General features: G+C 38.7%; 1 protein-coding gene across 13 annotated transcripts in view; it reads right to left on the bottom strand.

Moving 5' to 3' along the window:
- DMD (dystrophin) overlaps window positions 1-20,023 on the bottom strand; it is a 2,446,616-nt gene that overhangs the window by 1,947,038 nt on the left and 479,555 nt on the right. Inside the window, exon 1 of one of the 13 annotated variants that reach the window (XM_032426639.1) lies at window positions 10,358-11,209. The exons of the other annotated variants lie outside the window; for them this stretch is intronic. Coding sequence (XP_032282530.1) covers window positions 10,358-10,376 — 19 coding nt within the window. The 5' untranslated portion in view covers window positions 10,377-11,209. Of the gene's footprint in view, window positions 1-10,357; window positions 11,210-20,023 lie in introns of those variants that run through there. 13 annotated transcript variants of the gene reach the window in all.

Below are 20,023 nucleotides of genomic sequence, written 5' to 3' on the forward strand. Positions count from 1 at the left end.
GAATATTAGATGTTTTAAAATGATTCCACTGTAGGTACTCTCACAGGTAGATGAATAACTTGCCAATGGTGATATATGACTCTTTATATTTATACCTCAGAAAGAGTAAGAAATAGGTTATACTATAAACGGAAGATAATTCTATGGGACATGATCAAAATGAAATATATTTTAGAAATATTTATCATTTCCCCCCTAATACTCTCAATCCCCTGTTATTGTGTCATGGGAATATATGCCAAAATAATTCTGAAGATACAATTTAAATACTACTTTAAAAAATATGTAGCTAAAAGTTAAAGCCCTTTAGCATGTTCACATTTTATATTTCCATCTACAGTTGCCTCTAGTACTCATTATTTTGAAAATAAAAATCTCCTGTACAGTAAGTTTGTTAAAATGAAACTTCAGATCATACCAGAAGGGCATAAATAGGAAACAAGAGAAGAAAAACAAGTAACACACGAACCTGCTAACTCATATTTAACAAGTTTACTTTATCAAGTTGAAAATAAATTGGAGAAGCAATTATTATGCAAACATAAATAATACTGTATTTTCATAGATGTGTAACAGTAGCTCACTCAAAAAGTAGAATCTGTGTTTTCTTAATATGGTCTGTATTTAATGCTTTTTTAGCATATTTTTTTTATTTTTTATTTTTTATTTTTTTTAAAGATTTTATTTATTTATTTGACAGAGAGAGACACAGCGAGAGAGGGAACGCAAGCAGGGGGAGGGGGAGAGGGAGAAGCAGGCTTCCCGCGGAGCAGGGAGCCAGATGCGGGGCTCGATCCCAGGACCCTGAGATCATGACCTGAGCCGAAGGCAGACGCTTAACGACTGAGCCACCCAGGCGCCTGTATTTAATGCTTTTGTAACTTACTATACAAGGGAATAACTTTGACATCCCCAGATTCCAGTTCCCAGGGAAGAATGATCAGACCAGGGAGGTACGTTGATTTTAATTGTGCTCAACCTTGATGACTCAAGTTCTCCTACAGACCCTCTATCGTAACAGCAATCACTTAGGAAAACTGTAAGTATTTATTACAAAGCAGTGTACCTCATTTGGATATTCAGGAATTGATCAATCTGTAACAAACATAGAAGGAGCATTGAAAATACGCTGGAAAACACCACCTCAGCATTAATGATGACTATATGATGAGAACGCACCTTTTCTCACTTATGCTTATTACTAAACATCTGTCGGATAAATTAACGAAATTCCCACATACCATATTATTTTTAGCAACAATAACAAATCCATAGATGAGGAAAGCTAATTCTTTACTTTCTTCTGAGACATTCACTCCACATACAGTTAATTTTTCTCAAGCTAAGTGACAGAAAGCTAGAATATATAATGCTGCAAAGCCAAGCCAGAAGTGACACGATTGGCCATCACAGACAAGGGGAAAGCATTTTTCCTTTTAATGAAAGTGTAATGCGGGGATCTCCTGAACAAAAGGAGTTACAGTAGAGGGATATTCCTTCTGTGGACTGTGCCTAAACTACAGATAAATATGATAAATATATGGTTGCCAAAGGAAACATTTCTCTGAACACAGTATTAGTCATACAATGTTTAAAAAATTATAAACAAAATTAAAATTTATAAACAACATGGAGAATATAAAACATTGCACCTGCTCTCAAGAATTTTATAAAATAGTTACCGAAACAAAGAAAATCCACAGGAAATCATTAGCAAGTAATTAAGTTGAGAACTGGGTAAAAATGTGGAACAAAAGTTCACAGAATGAAGTGAGGTTTGAAGCAGTTAAGTAGCTACAATACTAGAATGGATTTTTGAAGATGGTAACACTTTAGAACCAAAAGGAGTAGAGAAGACTCCAGAAAGGGAGAAGGAGCCTACCAGGATCAGAGTGAGGGAACTGGCCTATGCAAGAGACAGAATATTTCATGCTGAGAATATAAAGAAAACACATCTAAAACCGTTAAGAGCACACAGTCAGAATGAGAGGATTCATATTGCTCTTGACTTAAAAGAAATTCTACTAGACTTGAGAGATACTGAGCCAATCCGCTAAAGGCCTTGGATGAATTTTTGTGACATAGTTATTAAAAACACTGTTATTAAAAGTAACTCATCTTTATTATCATATTTTACTTTTTTGCACTTAATTTTATTTGATCCCTGGAATTAGTGAAAATAGTCAGGAAAAGATCATTATTATGTCAGTTTTTCATTTGTATTTTTTTTCCCCATTTTGTTGAGATGTCATTGACGTATAACACTGTGTAAGTTTAAGATAACTAACATAATGATTCAATACATGTATGTATTATGAAATGATTAAAACAGTAAGGTTAGTTAACACTTCCATCACCTCATGTAGGTACCATTGTGTGTGTGTGTGTGTGTGTGTGTGTGTGTGGTGAGAACATTGAAGATCGACCCTTTTTTGGATGCAAAGACCGAGACCCCCTAAGATGAATGACTGACTTAAAGGCATACAATAAGCATGGGAGTTGGGACTGCTCTCATATGTCCTGATTACAAAACCAATACCCACTTCTATAATTCCTCACGTTGTTGAGAATCTGAAACTTTTATCACGAAAACACGTCTAGAATGTCTGGAATCATACCTTAATAGAAAATGGAGAAAAAAATCCATTAAAGGATTATCTCAACTTGCTTAAATTTGCATGTAAATTATCCTTTGTACCCTCATATTGTGGGACAAAACAGAGGCAGAAATGATGAAACAAGCTTACCACTGAAGACCTGACTACTCTGGAAATTTAGACAATTCAGGTCATTAGTCATGGAGTCCTAAGGGAAAAAAGTATGCCCGATTCCACACTAGTAAAGCCTGAAGCTCCCTAATTTACATCCCCTACTTGGCTGAGGATATCAGATGTGTTCGGGTTGGACAAGTTCAAGACTCTTGCTTGAGTAATTTTAAGGAATGTAACATGGCCTGAATAGTAATTGGTTATTTAATAATCCTGCTTGCAGAGCCAACATAAGCTTGCCTTACTCTTAAGCACAGAATAGGACCAACTGCCTTACTCAGTGCTAGGAAGAGAAACCTGCATCTGCATATAAGCTTTAAAGTCAACCTGACATGAAATACATTTTGAAAATGAATGAATTAGTGATAAAATTAATGAGAAAACTAAAGTCTCCGGAATGAAATATTTTTGGCATGTGATCACCTGATACGCTGCCCTCAGAAGTCCTCGGCAGTTCAGTCTGCTGAGCCACTCAGCATAGCCGCTCTTGCATCATGGGTATTATATTAACACCAAGACAACTTGACTGTTTGTCCTTGTGTCACATCACATTTCGACACTAACTTTTACTCCATTTGTCAGTCTCTTTCTCCACCACAATATGCCCCTTTACCAATTTGAAAGGGCTTCCCACTAAAACTACTACTACCAACTACAACTTCTGTATCTGACACTAACTCTAAACCCCTCACCGAGGAACTCCTCGTCATCTTTAATATGAGCTTCACTCACGCCCATGTCACACCATCCACACTGTGTGATGTCTAGCCTAGCCTGGGCTCCAACCCACCACTTCCGTGTTCCATACAAAGAACAACACCTCAGACCACACGTATCTGCTTCCACACGGTCCGGAGTACTGAGTTATAACCAGTGTCTTCTTTCTCCAAATGTGTCCTCTTTGCTAGTGAAACATCAAACAATGTAGAGATTGCACCACAGGAAATTACTATTTACCCACCATCAACCAACCCTGACTCTTCTCTTCTCATTAATGCATGCAGCAAAAATGTAGATTAAGCTAAGACGATGTGCCTGGCAAGATGCTTGTTACTGTATATACAGTGATAATCAAAGCTGCTAGAGGTTGAGTGAGGAAAGCACTGTAGGCAGACACAATAGCAGAAATGACAGGTCAGTGTGGCCAAAGTGCAGCAAGAACCCAGAGGAGGAGGAGGAGGAAAGACATGGATCTCTGAGAACAATAATGCTTTTAAACCAGATAGGAACACAACCTGGTTTACATTTTTAAAAGATCATTACGGATGCATTATGGCGAATGGAGCAGAAGGGGTCAAAAGCACAAGTGGCAGAGACAAGGTGGCGGGAGGTGTACTGCCATGTTTAGCAGTAACTTAGAATAAGATAAAATCGAAAGATATGGATGACATCATCTACTTTCTCTGCTGTTCCATGCGTCTTTTATTCATGCATCGTGACAATCTGGCACGTTACCTAGAGCAGCTCTTCTAAACCTTTCCACTGCTTTTCAGGTTCACAAACTGTTTCCTTCTTCTTCACCTCCTGTTCCATCTTGATGGATGACTGTTCTTTAGCTACTAAACACAGCACAGTCATCTGGTGGGAGCTCCCTTGTGCTCCCTCCTTCTATCATCTCCACTGCCCTTGCCCTGATTTTTAAGCATGTGAAATAATCGATCTCCAACGCTCTGTGTTAATTTGGATTCTCCCCAGACTGACACCAAGGTGAGGACTTAAGGGTGCAGTGAGTTTTTCATTCTGATTTCAGAAAGTACATGTTGGAGGGGGGGAAGAAAGTGAGATTTAGGAAGGGAGAGGAGGCGAGAAAGGATCTATTAATGAGCACATCAGTAATGGGAGTCAGGGGTTCGATCCCTTTGGTGACCCTCTGAGAAGCAGTGTGCAGTGTGGACCATGCCTCAGAGCCATCCTGCCAGAGGAAGAGGAGGCTGGGGCACTTTCCAAGGACTCCCATCCCCTAGTAGTTAAAGTTTGCTCCTAGTGATATCACTCCCCTTTCCCCATATTTCTGGCTCACTCCTATTTGCAGCAGAGCAAGCTCCCATGGTGCCAGAGTAAGTTCTCGGGCAGAGCAATAAAGCAAGAGACAGGAACTCTGGAGATGGTGAGCCAGGAACTACAATGAACTTGGGTGGGAAAAGAAACATGGAGCGTGCAGTTCTAGCACCCTCTATGCCCGCTGCACCCATCCCCACCCCCCCCCACCGTTAAGACCTTGTTTATTTCTCTCCTCTACTGAAGCACTCCTTAAAGGAATTATTGTTATGAGCTACATAAGGGACATATTAAGTCATCTAATCCAACCCCCTTAATTGAAGATTTGAAAACTAAACCCCCAAATTCTTCAGTTAATTTGGGGGATACTATTTGCAAACTTTTGCTCGGCCTATAAAATGTATATTGTGCTTTATATATTTTTATAGTGTTTTATATATTTTTAGGTTGCTCAATAGTATGAACATCCATTCTAATACCTTGATATCCCATTGCCTTCTGTCAATATGTCCTTCCTCCTACTGGTTCACAAACGTACAAATCTAAGCCAGTATCTGTTGAGCTTTATAATCTCTATTCAAGACTCAGTTGAAAAAAATTGCAGACTTTTAAGAATGGGCTAATTGGAAATATCTGAAGCACAAAAGCTATTTATGTTCCAAATCCTCCCTACAGAATATTTTTATTTGTGCTATATACAGCTTTGAGTAGAGGTATTGTTTGTATTGTTGTTTTGTGGTTGTTTTTTAAACCTATAGAAATATTTTGAGGGTCCTGGAAACCTCCAAGGTAAGTGTTTAAAAACTGTGCTTGCAGGAGTCTGTCAGTATTTTGGTAAACAGTATCTGAAGCATAACTATAGTTTATTTGAACAGCAGGCTAGTTCACACAGAAACTGTTTTATTCATTGGAATGGCTTCACATGTGGTATACTTTATTTTTAATTTGGTTTAGTTTATGATTAACAATTATGATTCCAAAGGTGGTTAAATAACATAATCTGTTGCATAAATGATACTCTCTACAGCAAGGGGCATCAGTAATATATATTTTTAACTTAATTCACAGTGAACTTATTTGTATCAAAAACCTTTAAGTCAAATAATCTACTGCAACTAGCCATGATGAATCATTTCATTATCTTCAATTATATGGCAAGGTTTTTCCTCCTTGCTCTTCTTCCAAAGGGCTTTGTCAGACACCACTGTTGTTCATTTTTATTGGAGAGAGATTCATCTAGATTTCCTGATAAATTTGTGAGAATGTCAGCACCCCTTACTCATTATTCTCTTAACTTTCCAAAAAGTCTCTTTTTTTGAGAATCTCTTAACTTTCAAAAAAAAAAAAAAAGAAAAGAAAAGAAAAGAAAAACCCCTTTGACATATTGTATTTTTAAGAGACTTGAGTTTCAAGGAACTTTTCTCTAGGTCCATGCTCAATCTTGGCTTGAGTCTTGAACATGGAGTAAAGTGAAGCAGAACCATTTTTCTGCTTTTGGCACCTTCAAAGTGGCCTAAGAAAGTACACACAGGTGGGAACCTCCCTCCACGCTTTCATTCCTCTTTCTTACCTTCCCTTAACTATATTACCAACACCTTTCCTAAAACAGAGGGGCTTCAGTTTTGCCTGGCTGGGAAAAAAAAAAACCCATCTATTTCAGGTTTTCCCTTCCCCCCATTTCCATTTCAAGTGCTGGCTATAATAAAATGCACCGTGTGTGTGTGTGTGTCTGTGTGTGTGTGTGTGTGTGTCTGTGTGTGTGTGTGTGTGTGTCTGTGTGTGTGTGTCTGTGTGTGTGTCTGTCTGAAGAGATATGATTTTGGCTTGACCATGAGGAATCTGGAAACCGAAAAGGTGAACAGATGATCATATCCCAAAAGACTCAAATGAGTTTGTCAAAGAAATCTAGTATTAATAAGAAAAACAAACAAAAAACCCCCAAATGCCTTTTGTTCTCACATTCGGTTAATGATCTAATAGCTATCAGAATAAAATGTCACAGATATTATTCATTTGCCAAAATAAACGGCATTAAAAATTGAAATAAAAATACCCCCTTCTTTCTTTCCCTGGGCAAGTTTGCCTGTAGGATTCATTTGTAGAGCTAGTTTATTGAACGCTTGTTACATTCCAGACAGGATTAAGTGCTAAGGATTCAATGATGAAAGCCAAGGGATATGAGAGCCCTGGTAGAGTGTTAGTGGTTTTTTTTGTTTTTTTTTTTTGAAAATTTATATTCCAAATTGCCATTAAAGATGGCTTTATTTTCATAATAAAACCATAATTTATCACCATAAATATTATCTATTTTAGTAATCATCAGCTGCTTTAATCATGAATGGGGAAGTGAAAAGTAATAAACTGATAAGTGAGCCAGGCCACAATAAATCTCTTGCTATATTATTTGAACATTAGAAATATGGCACATTGCCTTTTAAGCATCACCCTCTTTCATCAACTTGGAGTAGTATCAGAATTAAAATTGCATGAAAATGCCATCATAGCTCTGATGATTTCTGAAGCCTATATAGGTAGCATGTGCTAGGTAAGACTAGACAAAAAGAACACCCTATAAAACTGAAATAAATGACAGTATCTACCTTCTTGATGCACTTCATCAACAAAATTGCGAGGATGAGTGTAATAAACATCTCTACTTCCTTAAAGGCCTCATACTCCCAACTCTAAGTCACCAACATCTAAATTTCAGTAAAAGTCAATTATCCATATTATACATTGAATCTAAATGTTGTACCCCATTAGAACATATTAAAGCTTAAATTTTACTGAATGAAATGGACCATAACGAATGAGCATGTAACTTAAAAAAAAAAAAAAAAAAACAGGAAAGACGACAATTTTTTGAACGCTTCAATTCAGTTATTAGCATCTTAAAAGATGTGTTTTAATTTTTTCTTAGGCATTATAATTAAGTAAAAACCCAGTCTTCTCAGGGTTTAAGTTTGCAAACTGTGGTTTCAGAAAAGCGAGTTGGAGAAACCTTCGATTTTTACGGACCCAAAGGGGGAGACTTGATGTACAGTGTGGACTCAAGTGCTTAAAAGACATGGATCATGTTTTCATTTTGTTAAAAGTATCACAGACTGAATCTTTACTGAGGGAGGTAGCTCGGGGAATAAGAATCAAAAGAGTAATTAAAAATGGATTCTTTACATTACATATTTGAGAACTGCTGACCAACTGTTTACTTTAGCAATGTTATTGCTAATTTCTGTGGAACAATAATTTCCCAAATAGGTATTTGATATTTTAATGTGTTAATCTTTAATGGAACAAATGCCTCAATTTTGTGTGGGCAGTGTGTTTATTTTCTTGTGCAGTGGGCAACTTCTCTAAGCAGTGTGTAAAGAGTACCCAGGTAACCAGATGAAGGGAAAGAAAATAAGTGTTCTGTTTCTAATAATGAATATCAGCCAAGCTCTGTTTTTCCCCCCATTCATTCAACAAGACGTTTATTGAATCCCCGCCATTTACCTGACACGTAAATCTCAACCTGTTGACTATTTCTTGAGCTCCTATTGTATGCAATGCATTGTCTAAGTTCCTAAGTCTTTTGTCCTTTTATCAAAAATAGAAACTTTCAGAGAGCCGAACCTTTTCTTTACCCTTTTATCTCCCACCCAAGTGAGATAACCTAGCCATCCTTGGTGACTCATCATTCTTCCAATTTCCCATGAGTCTATTCCCTCTACCTAGAATGTCCTCCAACTAGATAAATCCTCAGGAGCCAGAGTCTTATTCTACTTGAATCCTGGCGAGTCTGATTGATAAATGAGAATCTTCTCATGTTGGCAGTGCTTCTCAAAGCGTGGCCCCCACACCAGCAGCATTAGCAGCTCCTGGAGAGAACCCTTTTAGAAATGCAAATTCTTGGGCCCCCCCACAGGAGAACCGGATCGGAAACTCGAGGTGGGGCCCAGCAAGCTGTATTTTAACAGCTCGCCAGGGGATTCTGAGGCCCTCCCAAGGCAGGGAGAGCCACTACCTTCTTCCAGAGCTTTTCTGAAGATCAAAGGAGAAAAATTATGTCACGGGGTTTTGAAGGAAACAAATAAATAAATCAAGGACTATGTAAGCATAATTTACTAAATAGGTCAAGGATTGTTTTTAACTTATTTTTCTGTTTCTCTATTTCCTCCTTAGTTTGTACATGCATTTAAAGATAATCTCAGCAATGTCAGCAAGCTTGGTGGCATAGTTCAAGCTGTGAGGGTTCAATAAATAGGTCGGTAAACATTGCAAATCAACACAGCTTTTGATGAAATGTCAAGCAAGACAGAGCTTAGCTATATTCGGCTCAGCTTGAATTCATAAACCATTAACTGGCCTCTGTACTTCCAGGACAATCTGTCCGATGAATAAAACACAAACAGAAAAATAATAAAAAAAAATCTTTAGAAAGAGATTACTAAAAGGCAACCTTTAAGTGATAAATGGCAACCACGTAGTTCAGAGCAAATGAGAGAGAAGTCTGGCAACAGTGGGTAGCTTCTCTTACAAATCAAATTACGGGACGGCGTGGGATCAAAATATACTTTTTAACTTTGGACTCTTTAATATATATTCATAATTTTAAAAAGGCTTTTTTCATCCTACTCTTTTAGCTCTGCCTTGCCCCCCAAACTAGACATCTTCCTTCCTGATGACAGAAAAACTTGTCGGAAGAGATAGGAATTTTAACAAAATTGCCCTAATTTAGGAATTAATGTACTTTTAATATACAGTTTGTACATACTGATAACAAATCTTTCCTGATTTAGAATTTTAGGATCTCTTAAAATTAAAAAAAAAACAAAAAACAACCCACAGGTAACATGACTAATCATAACTCCTTTTTACTTTACTTTACTGCTAGCATTTAGCAGTAATTGTTGAACCTTTAAAATCGTTCTTAAATATTTCAGGCAATTAGGCAGCCTGGAATCATTGTTTACCACTGGCAGCCCAGTTTATGTCCTAATAAGCTGTGCATATCTGATCATGTCTAAATCACTCTTCACAACAATCCGTATTATTTTCCTTTTCTTTGACAAAAATATTTCTTGAAACTATATATATATATATATATATATATATATATATATATATATATCACAGAGATGTTTCTATTGCTAAGACATGTAAATTCGTCACATTAGTTTTCTATTGCACTCATGGATTTAGTCTAGGTCCCGAGAAACTGAATTTGAAGGAGAAATATTATTGTTTATTAAGGTCTGGGTCATTAAATTTTTTTTCTTGTCACTTCATATCAGAAATAACTTAAGATTCCTAAAGACCAGGTTCATAAACGCCATAGCCCAAAAAGTAGAATCTGGGCTCCTTGTGATTTCAGTGCTTTGCATTATCATATAGATCGCTGATGTCAAACCCCTTCCCCTCCCTTTCTCCCAACAAAAGTCCCCATTTAACTTTTAGAGAAAGCCATATGGAAGAGGAGGGATCCAAATTTACCCTAGAGGCTGCAAACTGACCACAGGAGTCACCTCTGGGGAAGCCTGCTTCGGACGGCTTGTGGCATTTATCCTTCTTCTGAATGGCTGTGGCATTTATCTGCACATTTTACTCACCAGATGAGACCTCAGACATTTCAAATTCTGCGGTGGCAGGCTACACCTTCATAGGAAAGCTTTTTGCTGATTTCCCTGTTGGTACTTTTCTCTTACACATTCTATGGGGTCTGAGAAACCTGGAGGTAGAGTCATAGCCAAGCACAGATAAAGCAGGTACATAATCTCTGCCCAGCTTCACAAACGCAGACAAACGCACAGTCTTTTTGCACCTGTTTCTTCCGCTCCGGTTGCCCTGCAAAGGGAGGTGATCTTTACCGATTCACAGGGAGCGTTTTGCCAACACTCCCCTGTCACAGCAATGGTTTCTTCCCTCACAGGCTCAATCTACCTGATTACGTCCCCTTCTAATCAGTAACCTCACTTTCTGTGGTAATAAGTGTGCCGGCTGCTTTATATAGGCTTTCTCCCAGACTGAAGCAGAAACCAGAGAACGGAATGCAAGGAGCTGATTATTATGAGGACACCTGTATTTCTGTCTAGCCTTCATGTGAACTCGACAGCGTGCTCATTTATGCAAACATGTTATGAAAGAGAGCAGAAAGGAGGGCGCAGAAAGAAGAGCCTGGACCTATAAAGTTGTGCACCGGTGAGACGCTAGGAGGGGAGAGAGCAAGGCCAGCAATGTCCAGTGGTGCTCGAAACACATTTGAACTTCCTAGGAAATATCACAAGGAAAGCGCTTGACGTCCAAATACCTTCCTCTAGACCTACTTTTAAAAATCAATTCTCAGATCTGAAACAGACTGACACCAAACCCAAGGCATGATGCAGAAGTTAATTCCTAAAGCAAATGGAGATTACTGAAGATTGAAGCAAAAATCCAACCATGTAAACCCTGAGTTTTTAAATAAAAGGAATAATATGAATAACTTACTTGAGATTATATTTGAAGTTCCACCTTGAATTCTGTTCCTTGCAAGTACAGAATTGTGCCAGCCTTGTGTAATGACTGTTTACCCAGAGCATAAGATTGAAGTGGATTTTCAGATTAAAAATAAAACTCTTAAGTACGTCAATCCCCATCTGATCAAAGCACATAAACTAATTTTCTTCAAGTGCTTCATTAACAATATACCCAAGAAAAGCTGCATTTCTCTCAGTTTTCTTTAAAGAGGAAGTTGTTAAAATGTTTGAAGTCCACGTAAAGAGAACCGGAAAAATAGTCAGGGCTGCTTCTATTCCACCCTGTAGATTCAGGGCCGGACTCAAGGTCCGGCAAACAGTAAGCACTCAATACGTGTTTATTTAAAGTGAACAAAAGCCTATGGTATAAAGGGGTCATTGTCACTGCCACTTTTATTTTCAATAGCCAGGTTCTGTCCTTAAAGCCACCATTTCCCAGGGCCTCAAAAGAAATTAAATGCTACTGTTTTCTTCCCTAGAAAATATTCCGCAATTACAACCATGTGCTATGACGGAAGTAAGTTACAATGTGAGTGATTATTTTTTCCTTGCTCCTTTTTTTCTACTCTCAATTTCCAGATGTGGAAATTTCATCTGGAGAGAACAGGAGATGTTGGTGGGGAAAAGTTCATTAATCGTACCGTATCCCCTTGCCTACAAAGAGTACCGCATGCAAATTACAGAAGAACTAAAGAAACCTCGTAGAATGAGTATATAATTAGCAGTGCTGCTAAGTGAATGGAAATGGAGGTTGCCTAACTTAATTAACTGTAATCATTACTCACTGTCGTCCTGCTTAGAAAGATTAGTTGAGGGTATTTCTTCTGTGGTACCCCATTAGACATTTCTACTTCCATCTTAATATGAAAACGATCATGCTACAAAGACAGTACTGTCATTCCCTTTCAATCAGATATAAACTTTACCGAACAAGCTGGTTCTGTGTCTTAGCTCAGGGAGCAGAACGGGAACAATGAGAACATATTTTGTGGGATAAAAGCTAGAGAAATTAAGAAAACAGTAGATAATTACAGAAGTGAGTGGCTTGAAGAGAAAAATAAAAGGAAGCCTATAGAGGAGTTCCTATAAAGAAACTAGCTCTTGGCCAAGGAGGAGGGAAATAACAGATGACCATCGAAAAGGGAAAAGTAAAGATAACACAGTATGAGTAGGTGGCCCCATACGGTTTTGTTGGTCACAAAATGAGCCAAAATGCAGGGTGCTCAAGGGAGCTTCAAGGACACTATGGTTAAGGACTGCTTTCCTATAATTTATTTATTTATTTTTTTAGAAGACAACTCTTGCATCTGGGAAGCATTTATTCTTTTGAATTAATGAAAATCATCTCGCATGCACACCTACAAAGAACCTTCACACGAATACAAGAAGAGGAATAGGTCTGTGATGGCAGTGCGGACAGTGTTTTGCTTCATTTGCCTTCTGTCCCCCATTGCTAAGAAAGTTCACAGCACCTCGGACTTTGTTTCCTGAGTCCATTTCCCCGTTCCAGAAATTAAGCTGAGTCCACTAGTGCATTTCAAGAATCTCTCCTTGGGATGCCTGGGTGGCTCAGTTGGTTAGGCGTCTGCCTTCGGCTCGGGTCATGATCCCGGGGTCCTGGGATCGAGCCCCGCATCAGGCTCCTTGCTTAGTGGGGAGCCTGCTTCTCCCTCTGCCTGCCGCTCTCCCTGATTGTGCTCTGTCTCCTTCTCTGATAGATAAATAAATAAAATCTTTAAAAAATACATTAATAAAAAAAATCTCTCCAGCAAGCCTGCAATGTTGACAGGGTTATCATTATGCCCATTTTACAGGCAAGGAGACTGGGGCTCGGAGAGGTTTCCCAGTCACCTTGCTAGTAACAAATGGCTAAAAACCCAGCCCCGCCTGACTCCCTAGCCTGGTATGTCTCAAAAGGTCATGTGCATAAACAATCATCTGGGCACCTTGGTAAATGGAGGCTACTGAGTCAGTATTTGTAGGTGAGACCTGAGACTCTGCATTTCTAACAGGCTTTCAGATGTTATTGCTGCTGCTGGCTTTTGAACCCTGCACACATTGGGTAGCAAGGCCTTAGATGTGGGAGTTCTCAAACTTTGCTGATATGGGAACTACCTGGGGATCTTTTGACCCTCCCCATGCCCAAGCTGCACTTCATCTCAAAAGAAGAATCTCTACATGTGAGAATCCAGTGATTCCAGTGTGCAGCCAAGTTTGGGAATCTGTGCCCACAGACCTGCTGTTCTCATAATAGGTGTGCATCAGAGTCAAGTGAAGAGACAGTACAGAATACAGAAGCCCAACTTCATTAAAGTAAGGACAAGACTTGGGCCTTCGCATGCTTGAGTAGTTCCCCAGGTGATTCTGCTATCTAATCAAGTTTGAGAACCACTCTCTAGACCAAGCTTTTTCAAATCCATCATCTGTGTGTTGTCATGAAAATTGTCAAGTTTGATGAGACTTCTTTCCCGCTTAACACCCCTGAGCCTCTCAAACCACAACATCCCCATCCACAGACATATTAAACACACACATGCATGCACGCACACACACATACACTGACTCTTTTGTGGTGATCAGTGTCCTCATTATATACTCATTCTTTTTTTGTCTTTTTTTTTTTTTTTTGCTTATTATGGTCAGGTGCACATTAAATCTATGACTCTGTCAGTATTTCGGTGGAAAGCATATCCAAGTTATAGGACATTAGCTTTATGCCCAGGGTAGCTATATAATTAAAAGTAATCGATTTTGAAAAAGGATATGGTAGTAAGTTCAAATGAATAAAAAAAATGATCCCTGAGCTCAATAACAGCAGCACAATGTATCACCCTGGGGTTAAAACCCACTTCATAAATGATCCTCAACTCTTCTTCAAGGGCCTGCGAAGATGGGGGTCATTTTGACTAGTGACACATTTTGGCTTCAGGGGAGTTTTAACACGGGTGCTGTCAGATTATATCTCGTTAAACATTTTTGTTGGCAGTGAAGGGAAAATGTGAGCGTTATTAGAAATGTAATCAGCAGAGTACAAATTTTACTTCCTTACAGCTCCTAAGAGCACATAGTTATAATAAAATTCTTTTGAATATTTCCCTTACCATCATTTCAGAATGCCAAGCTGTTAGTTTCAGTGAGGACTGCCTGGTAGAACTCTGGATATGGTGTTCTGCACAAAGGTGCTTGAGAAAGGAAGATGAGTAGGGGCTGAAGTCTGTACCCTTCCCCCACTCACCCATCCTTGTGAACCTGGCATAGGTCAGAGTGGGCTTTCTCAAAAATACTGGTTCTCCTTTGGGTTGGGAGGCGGGGCTCTGGGGACAGCAGGGTGCAATGGAAAATGTTTGGGGTTGCGGTTGGAAGGCATTAGGAACTAACTGCATAACCTAAGGCAACTTATTTAAACTTTTAGCATCACGAGGCCTTCCACCTGAAAAAGAGCATGACAACGTGCCCACAGAGATCCAGAGCTCAGGCTCTATGGTGAAAGCAGATCAAGTAATGCTTGAATTCCAATTCCGCTTATGTGCTAGCTGCGTAAACTGGGCATGTCACTTAAGGCATGATTTCAGTATCTGTAAAATGGGCACAATATTCATTCTAGCTTCCTAAGGGTATTGTTTGGACCAACTGCAAGGTATTTAGCACAGCTCCTGATGTAGAGTTAGTGCTAAATAAATAGTAGCTGCTATTTATCAACAACAGTAGTAAGATCATAATAACTCACATTTCCCAAGGCTTTGGAGAAAATTAAATCAAATGATGCATACAAAATAAGACTCTGAACTGAAAAACACTGTAATGCTGTTAGAGATGGGGTTTCTTCCTTTTAGTAATGTATTTTTCCATATCTTAATTTAATTTAATTTTTTAAGATTTTTAAAATTTATTTATTTGTCAGAGAGAGGAGAGAGAGTGCACACAAGCTGGGGGAGCGGCAGGCAGAGGGAGAAGTAGGCTCCCCGCTGAACAAGGAGCCCGATGTGGGACTCGATCCCAGGACTCTGGGATCATGACCTGAGCCTAAGGCAGACACTCAACTGACTGAGCCACCCAGGCGGCCCTCCATATCTTAATTTTAAAGAAATAGTAGTGGGAAGTAAGCAAGGAGTACAGCTGTCAAGGATCTGGCCACGATAACTGTTCTGAGAGGTGAGGCCCCTATTGAGAGTTGGAGGCAAACCTAACGCGTCTATCTGGTAGTAAGAACCTAAATATACAATACATCAGGGAACAGTGTGGACTCTGAACGCACAGGTCTAAAACTAGAACTTCAGTAACCTGGCAATGGGCTGAATAAATTGGAAGTAATCCCATTAAATCTTTGTCTCTGGAGTTATTATTCCCAATAATCACATTTTTAAATCTCCCACCTTGAAAATCCTGTTTCCTGAAGTTGCCTCCAAGTAGCAGTAAGTTACCCATCTCCTATTCCAAAAAGAAAAATGAGACCAGCCTATAAACACATTACCCAACACAGCGCCTGAAAGTGCAGGCTGGGAGGCATCATAGCGCAACGGAAGTCAATTTAAACTAGAGCTTTCTCTACAAGTGTAAGGGATCCCAGCCATAATTGTTCTGCAGTAACCTTGGAAAGGTATACTTTTATTCAAACTGTGCTACGATTTCAGCTTATCTCCTAGGGAAGGACTTTAGTTTTGGTCTCATTAAGTTCATGGAAAGCCAAGTCCTTTGCAGCTCCTTCAGCCAGATTCTTTATAGTTTCTGTAATCACATCGCTGTGGTGAGCATATGCATCTCAGTTTACTTAGGATTTTAAGCATAATTCTTCATGGCCCACTTATTTCTCAGTATTGTTCTTTTCCTTTGACTCTATGTCTTTCACACGGAGTTACACCAAGTTTGAAGAAAAACGAAGGTAACGACGTACTCCGTATCACAGGAGTTTTTGCTTTTAGAAGTCCAGGAGGATAAAAACCGATCTGGTTGTTTGTTGTGGATGATCAGTGATCATTTTCACATCGAATGACCAAAAAATCATTTTACGCTTGGAACTGTATATAAAGCAATTCTGCACAGAAATCTCACCACATGGAATATCTCCGAGTATTAAGTTTTCATATAAACGTGAACATCTGGAAGAACTTGAGCCAACTTGGGAGCTATTATTTCACTCAGCCTCCTTCATCAAACAGAGCTCAGATCGACCTTCCCTTACCTTTAAGCTTTTCTCAATGAACTGAGTAATGGAATCTTGAGGGACACCTTTAAACCCAGCAGTAGAAGCAAAAACCTTCCCCACTGATAAGCAAAAGGATATTTCTGGCAACAAAACCCATCAACTATAGGAGGTATATATCTAACTCAGTCGGCCTTCAATTAAATGCTAGTCAGAAACCCCTGAAGGCAACACCAAGGGCTTAGAGCAAAATAAAAAGACCACAGACATACTGCAGATGATCCAGTCTCAGAGAATGGTCTGCATGCCGCTTGGCCCTGAGAGTATTTGGAAATTTCCTACAACATTCAAAACCTCAATATTTCTAAGTCCTGAGAAAAACCATTTAATAAACCCATTAATTTATAACTGAGACTGTTAGCCAACAGAAATGATGCTTCTACTTATGATTGGCATTTGGTTAATGACGTGTATTACACCACCTATATAAGAACATTGTAATATATGCTCTTTAACATCATAAAATCCTTAGAAATGATAAAATCAATCCAGTTAAGTAGGTATAGCCCTGGTCTTTACAGATACCCACAGGTCTATAATGCTGCCAAATATATCTTCTTAAAACATCAGTTTCCTCACATTACCTGCCCTGGTTTTTATAACCATAACTCTTGATAGGACTTTTTCATCCATTGTGAAAATTTTATCACCTGCCATTCATTCCTCAACACACCAATCTGGCTTCCACTTAAACACACTACTTTACAGGGATGTCCTTGCATTACATTAGAAAATATTTAGGAACAGAAAGACTGGATTTATAGTTTCCTACTCCCTATTGCCTCCTAGCATTGTTCCTGGAACATAGTGATTGCACCACAAATACTTACTGCAGGTTTCACATTGATATGTACATCAGCAGTGTCCAGTACCTGTTTATTTACATAAACATTAAAGTCACCCAGGTAGTCACGCAGGTACACCTGCTCAGGTTTTTGTAAAATATGCTAGATCATTTCCATAGTGAAAAATAGGAAGCAAACTATATCTCCGTCAAGTAGGAGTTAAAATAATTCTAGTACATCCAGTTGACGGATTTATAGGCAGCCAATAAAAATCCTCTTACAAACACCGGGAAAAACATGTGGTGTATTAAGCGAATTAAAGCAGCTGAACAAAACCGGGTGTATGTGAACTAAAAAGGCCTTATTTCTTGGTGGTTAAAAATCTGGGCTCTGAGCCCGGTTACCTGGTTAGAATCCTAGCTCCATTCCCTGCTATCATGGTGATCACTGACGAGTTACTGTACTTTGTTATTGCACTGATTTCCTTATTTCAAAAATGGCATAATAATAGTACTTATAAGATTGTTGTGAGGCGTAACTGGGTAATATTTAATGTTGAAATTGCCTGGTGTATATAAAATGCTCAATAAATGTTAGTCATCATTACACAGTTCTCAATAGAACTGTATGTAGTAAACAGTTAACACTGGTTATTCCTGAATCTTAAACTTATGGGCAACTATTACTTTCACTGTGTCCTTCTCTATTCTACTGTAGACAATGAGCATGCATTATTTTTTATTGTAAAAAGAAAACCAATTCTGGTTCCTTTTAAAATCGGCAAAACGCTTACGGAAGAAAACATAGGTAAAATGCACACACAAGTAAGGGAAGCACACTTGGGGGCTGAACACAGCTATTGGCCTCAGAAGCAGCATGTTGCCTGCGAAACAGTAGATGTACTTCTCCCACACTGTTGTACTTCACTAAGAATGAGAATTTCCAAGTTCTCGCACATAAACTTGCACCACTTAAGAAAAAAAGCCCTGTAGAAATCTCTTTCCTATAATTCTTAACCTCATCAATTATATGAATTGCCTGCGGGGGAGACAGCTGACTCTTTCCTTCAAGTTCCTAAGAAGTAAGGTTCATGCTATCTTTCTGTTCTCCCTTGAGACTATTGAAATAAAATGTGGTGGGAGCAAGAGAAATAAAACATACTTAGACAAAGTGTGCTACGTTTTCCAACCACTTTAATTTAGCATGAGATCTGTCAGCCTAATAGAGTGGGATATGAGAAACATCATCAGAAACATTTAAGCATAAAACAAAGTTGGTTTTTTTAGTGGTAAGGGAGGACGGCAGGGAAGAGTGAGGAAAAGTGAGATTCCAGCCTAAAATTTCACTGGCAGAAGACAAACTAAAAGGTGAAATGTGAGATAATAGAACATCTGAGGTAATATCATAGCAAATTATTTCAAAAAAACACTCAATTATTATTTCAAACTTTTCAGCAAGTGTCTCCTTAGCATCCAAGTAAGCCCAGGTGAAATCACTTTGTTTATATACCTAATTGCAACATTTCTTATTTCTTATTTTTTTATGAGCTACTTCCTTTTCCTGGATGTCTTTCAGGGAAAAAATATGCCTTGTGCCTTTTCCTATTTCTAACAATGCCTGTATATAGTAAGAGCTCGACAATTGCTTGATGAATAATATATGTTCAGCAAGTGAGGCAAAAAGAAAAGATTTTCTTTTGCAACGAACTAAGAGAGGACTGAAAAAATGCAGACATGAGCAAGAAGAGAACATGAATGAACACAAGATAATGATGTTAAGACTTTTTATCAACTCAAGAATTCTAATCTCTACATAGTACTATTAATGAATGCAATATGCTGCATTCATATAAAAAGTTGATTTCCAAAGCATCAGCACAATGAACATAGTTAAGATTGTCCTTGATACATGAGAAGTAGTATTGTAAGTGATTTTCATGCATTATGTCACTCCTCACAGCAACCCTATGAAATTGGCACTGTTATTAACTCCATTTTACAAATGAAGAAACTGAGGAAAAGAAGTTAAGTGACCCACCCAAGAGCACAGAGAAGAGATGAAAAGGAGTTGAATTTCCAACTCAGAAGGTTTGGCTGTGGAGTATGCCCTTTTAACCACTATAAACCACATTCCTTCCACTTATATATGCGTTAACCCCCTATCTCTTTATTAAAGCTCCTTGAGTTAGATAAAATTAATGTTACCTGTTTGACAGGGACAGACATCCGACAGAGGTGACTTGGCCTTACCACTCAGCTATTTACTGGCAGGGATCCTTCTTTTGGGATCAATGGATGTTCCGATGGCACCCGCACTGTCCTATCCCTAATTCCCAGCGCTGTGGGCTATTTCCCAGGAACATGCTCTACAGCTGGAAGGAGACATAAACAACTCACCAGCCTAAATCAGAGGCACGTTGCTCAATGCCTTTGCCACCTCTTTGTGAATCCATCTCTTTCAATTCTTTTTTTTCCTTGTTCCTTAATCCAGTCTAACTTCATTTTACTTATTTTTTAAGAGAAAAATATGTATTCTTGCCTTGGAGAAAAGTGATCAGCTTCCTTTTCCTTCTGGAATGGATTATTGGCATTTTGAGGCTTCCTTTGTGAGCATTCCATACCCCTTCTGAGAGCCATGCTTCACCATTTTTACTGGTCCCCAGAACATTTCCCCTTTTCTTGCTGGCTTCTGGCATTTCTTTGTTGCTATTTCTTGTTCTTTGATGTTTCCCATATCTCACTGTTCTGATTCTCACCTCTGCTTTCTGTCACATTT

The sequence above is a fragment of the Phoca vitulina genome, unplaced genomic scaffold, assembly GCF_004348235.1.
Source record: "Phoca vitulina isolate PV1807 unplaced genomic scaffold, GSC_HSeal_1.0 scaffold35, whole genome shotgun sequence".
NCBI classification, from domain to species: Eukaryota; Metazoa; Chordata; class Mammalia; order Carnivora; family Phocidae; genus Phoca; species Phoca vitulina.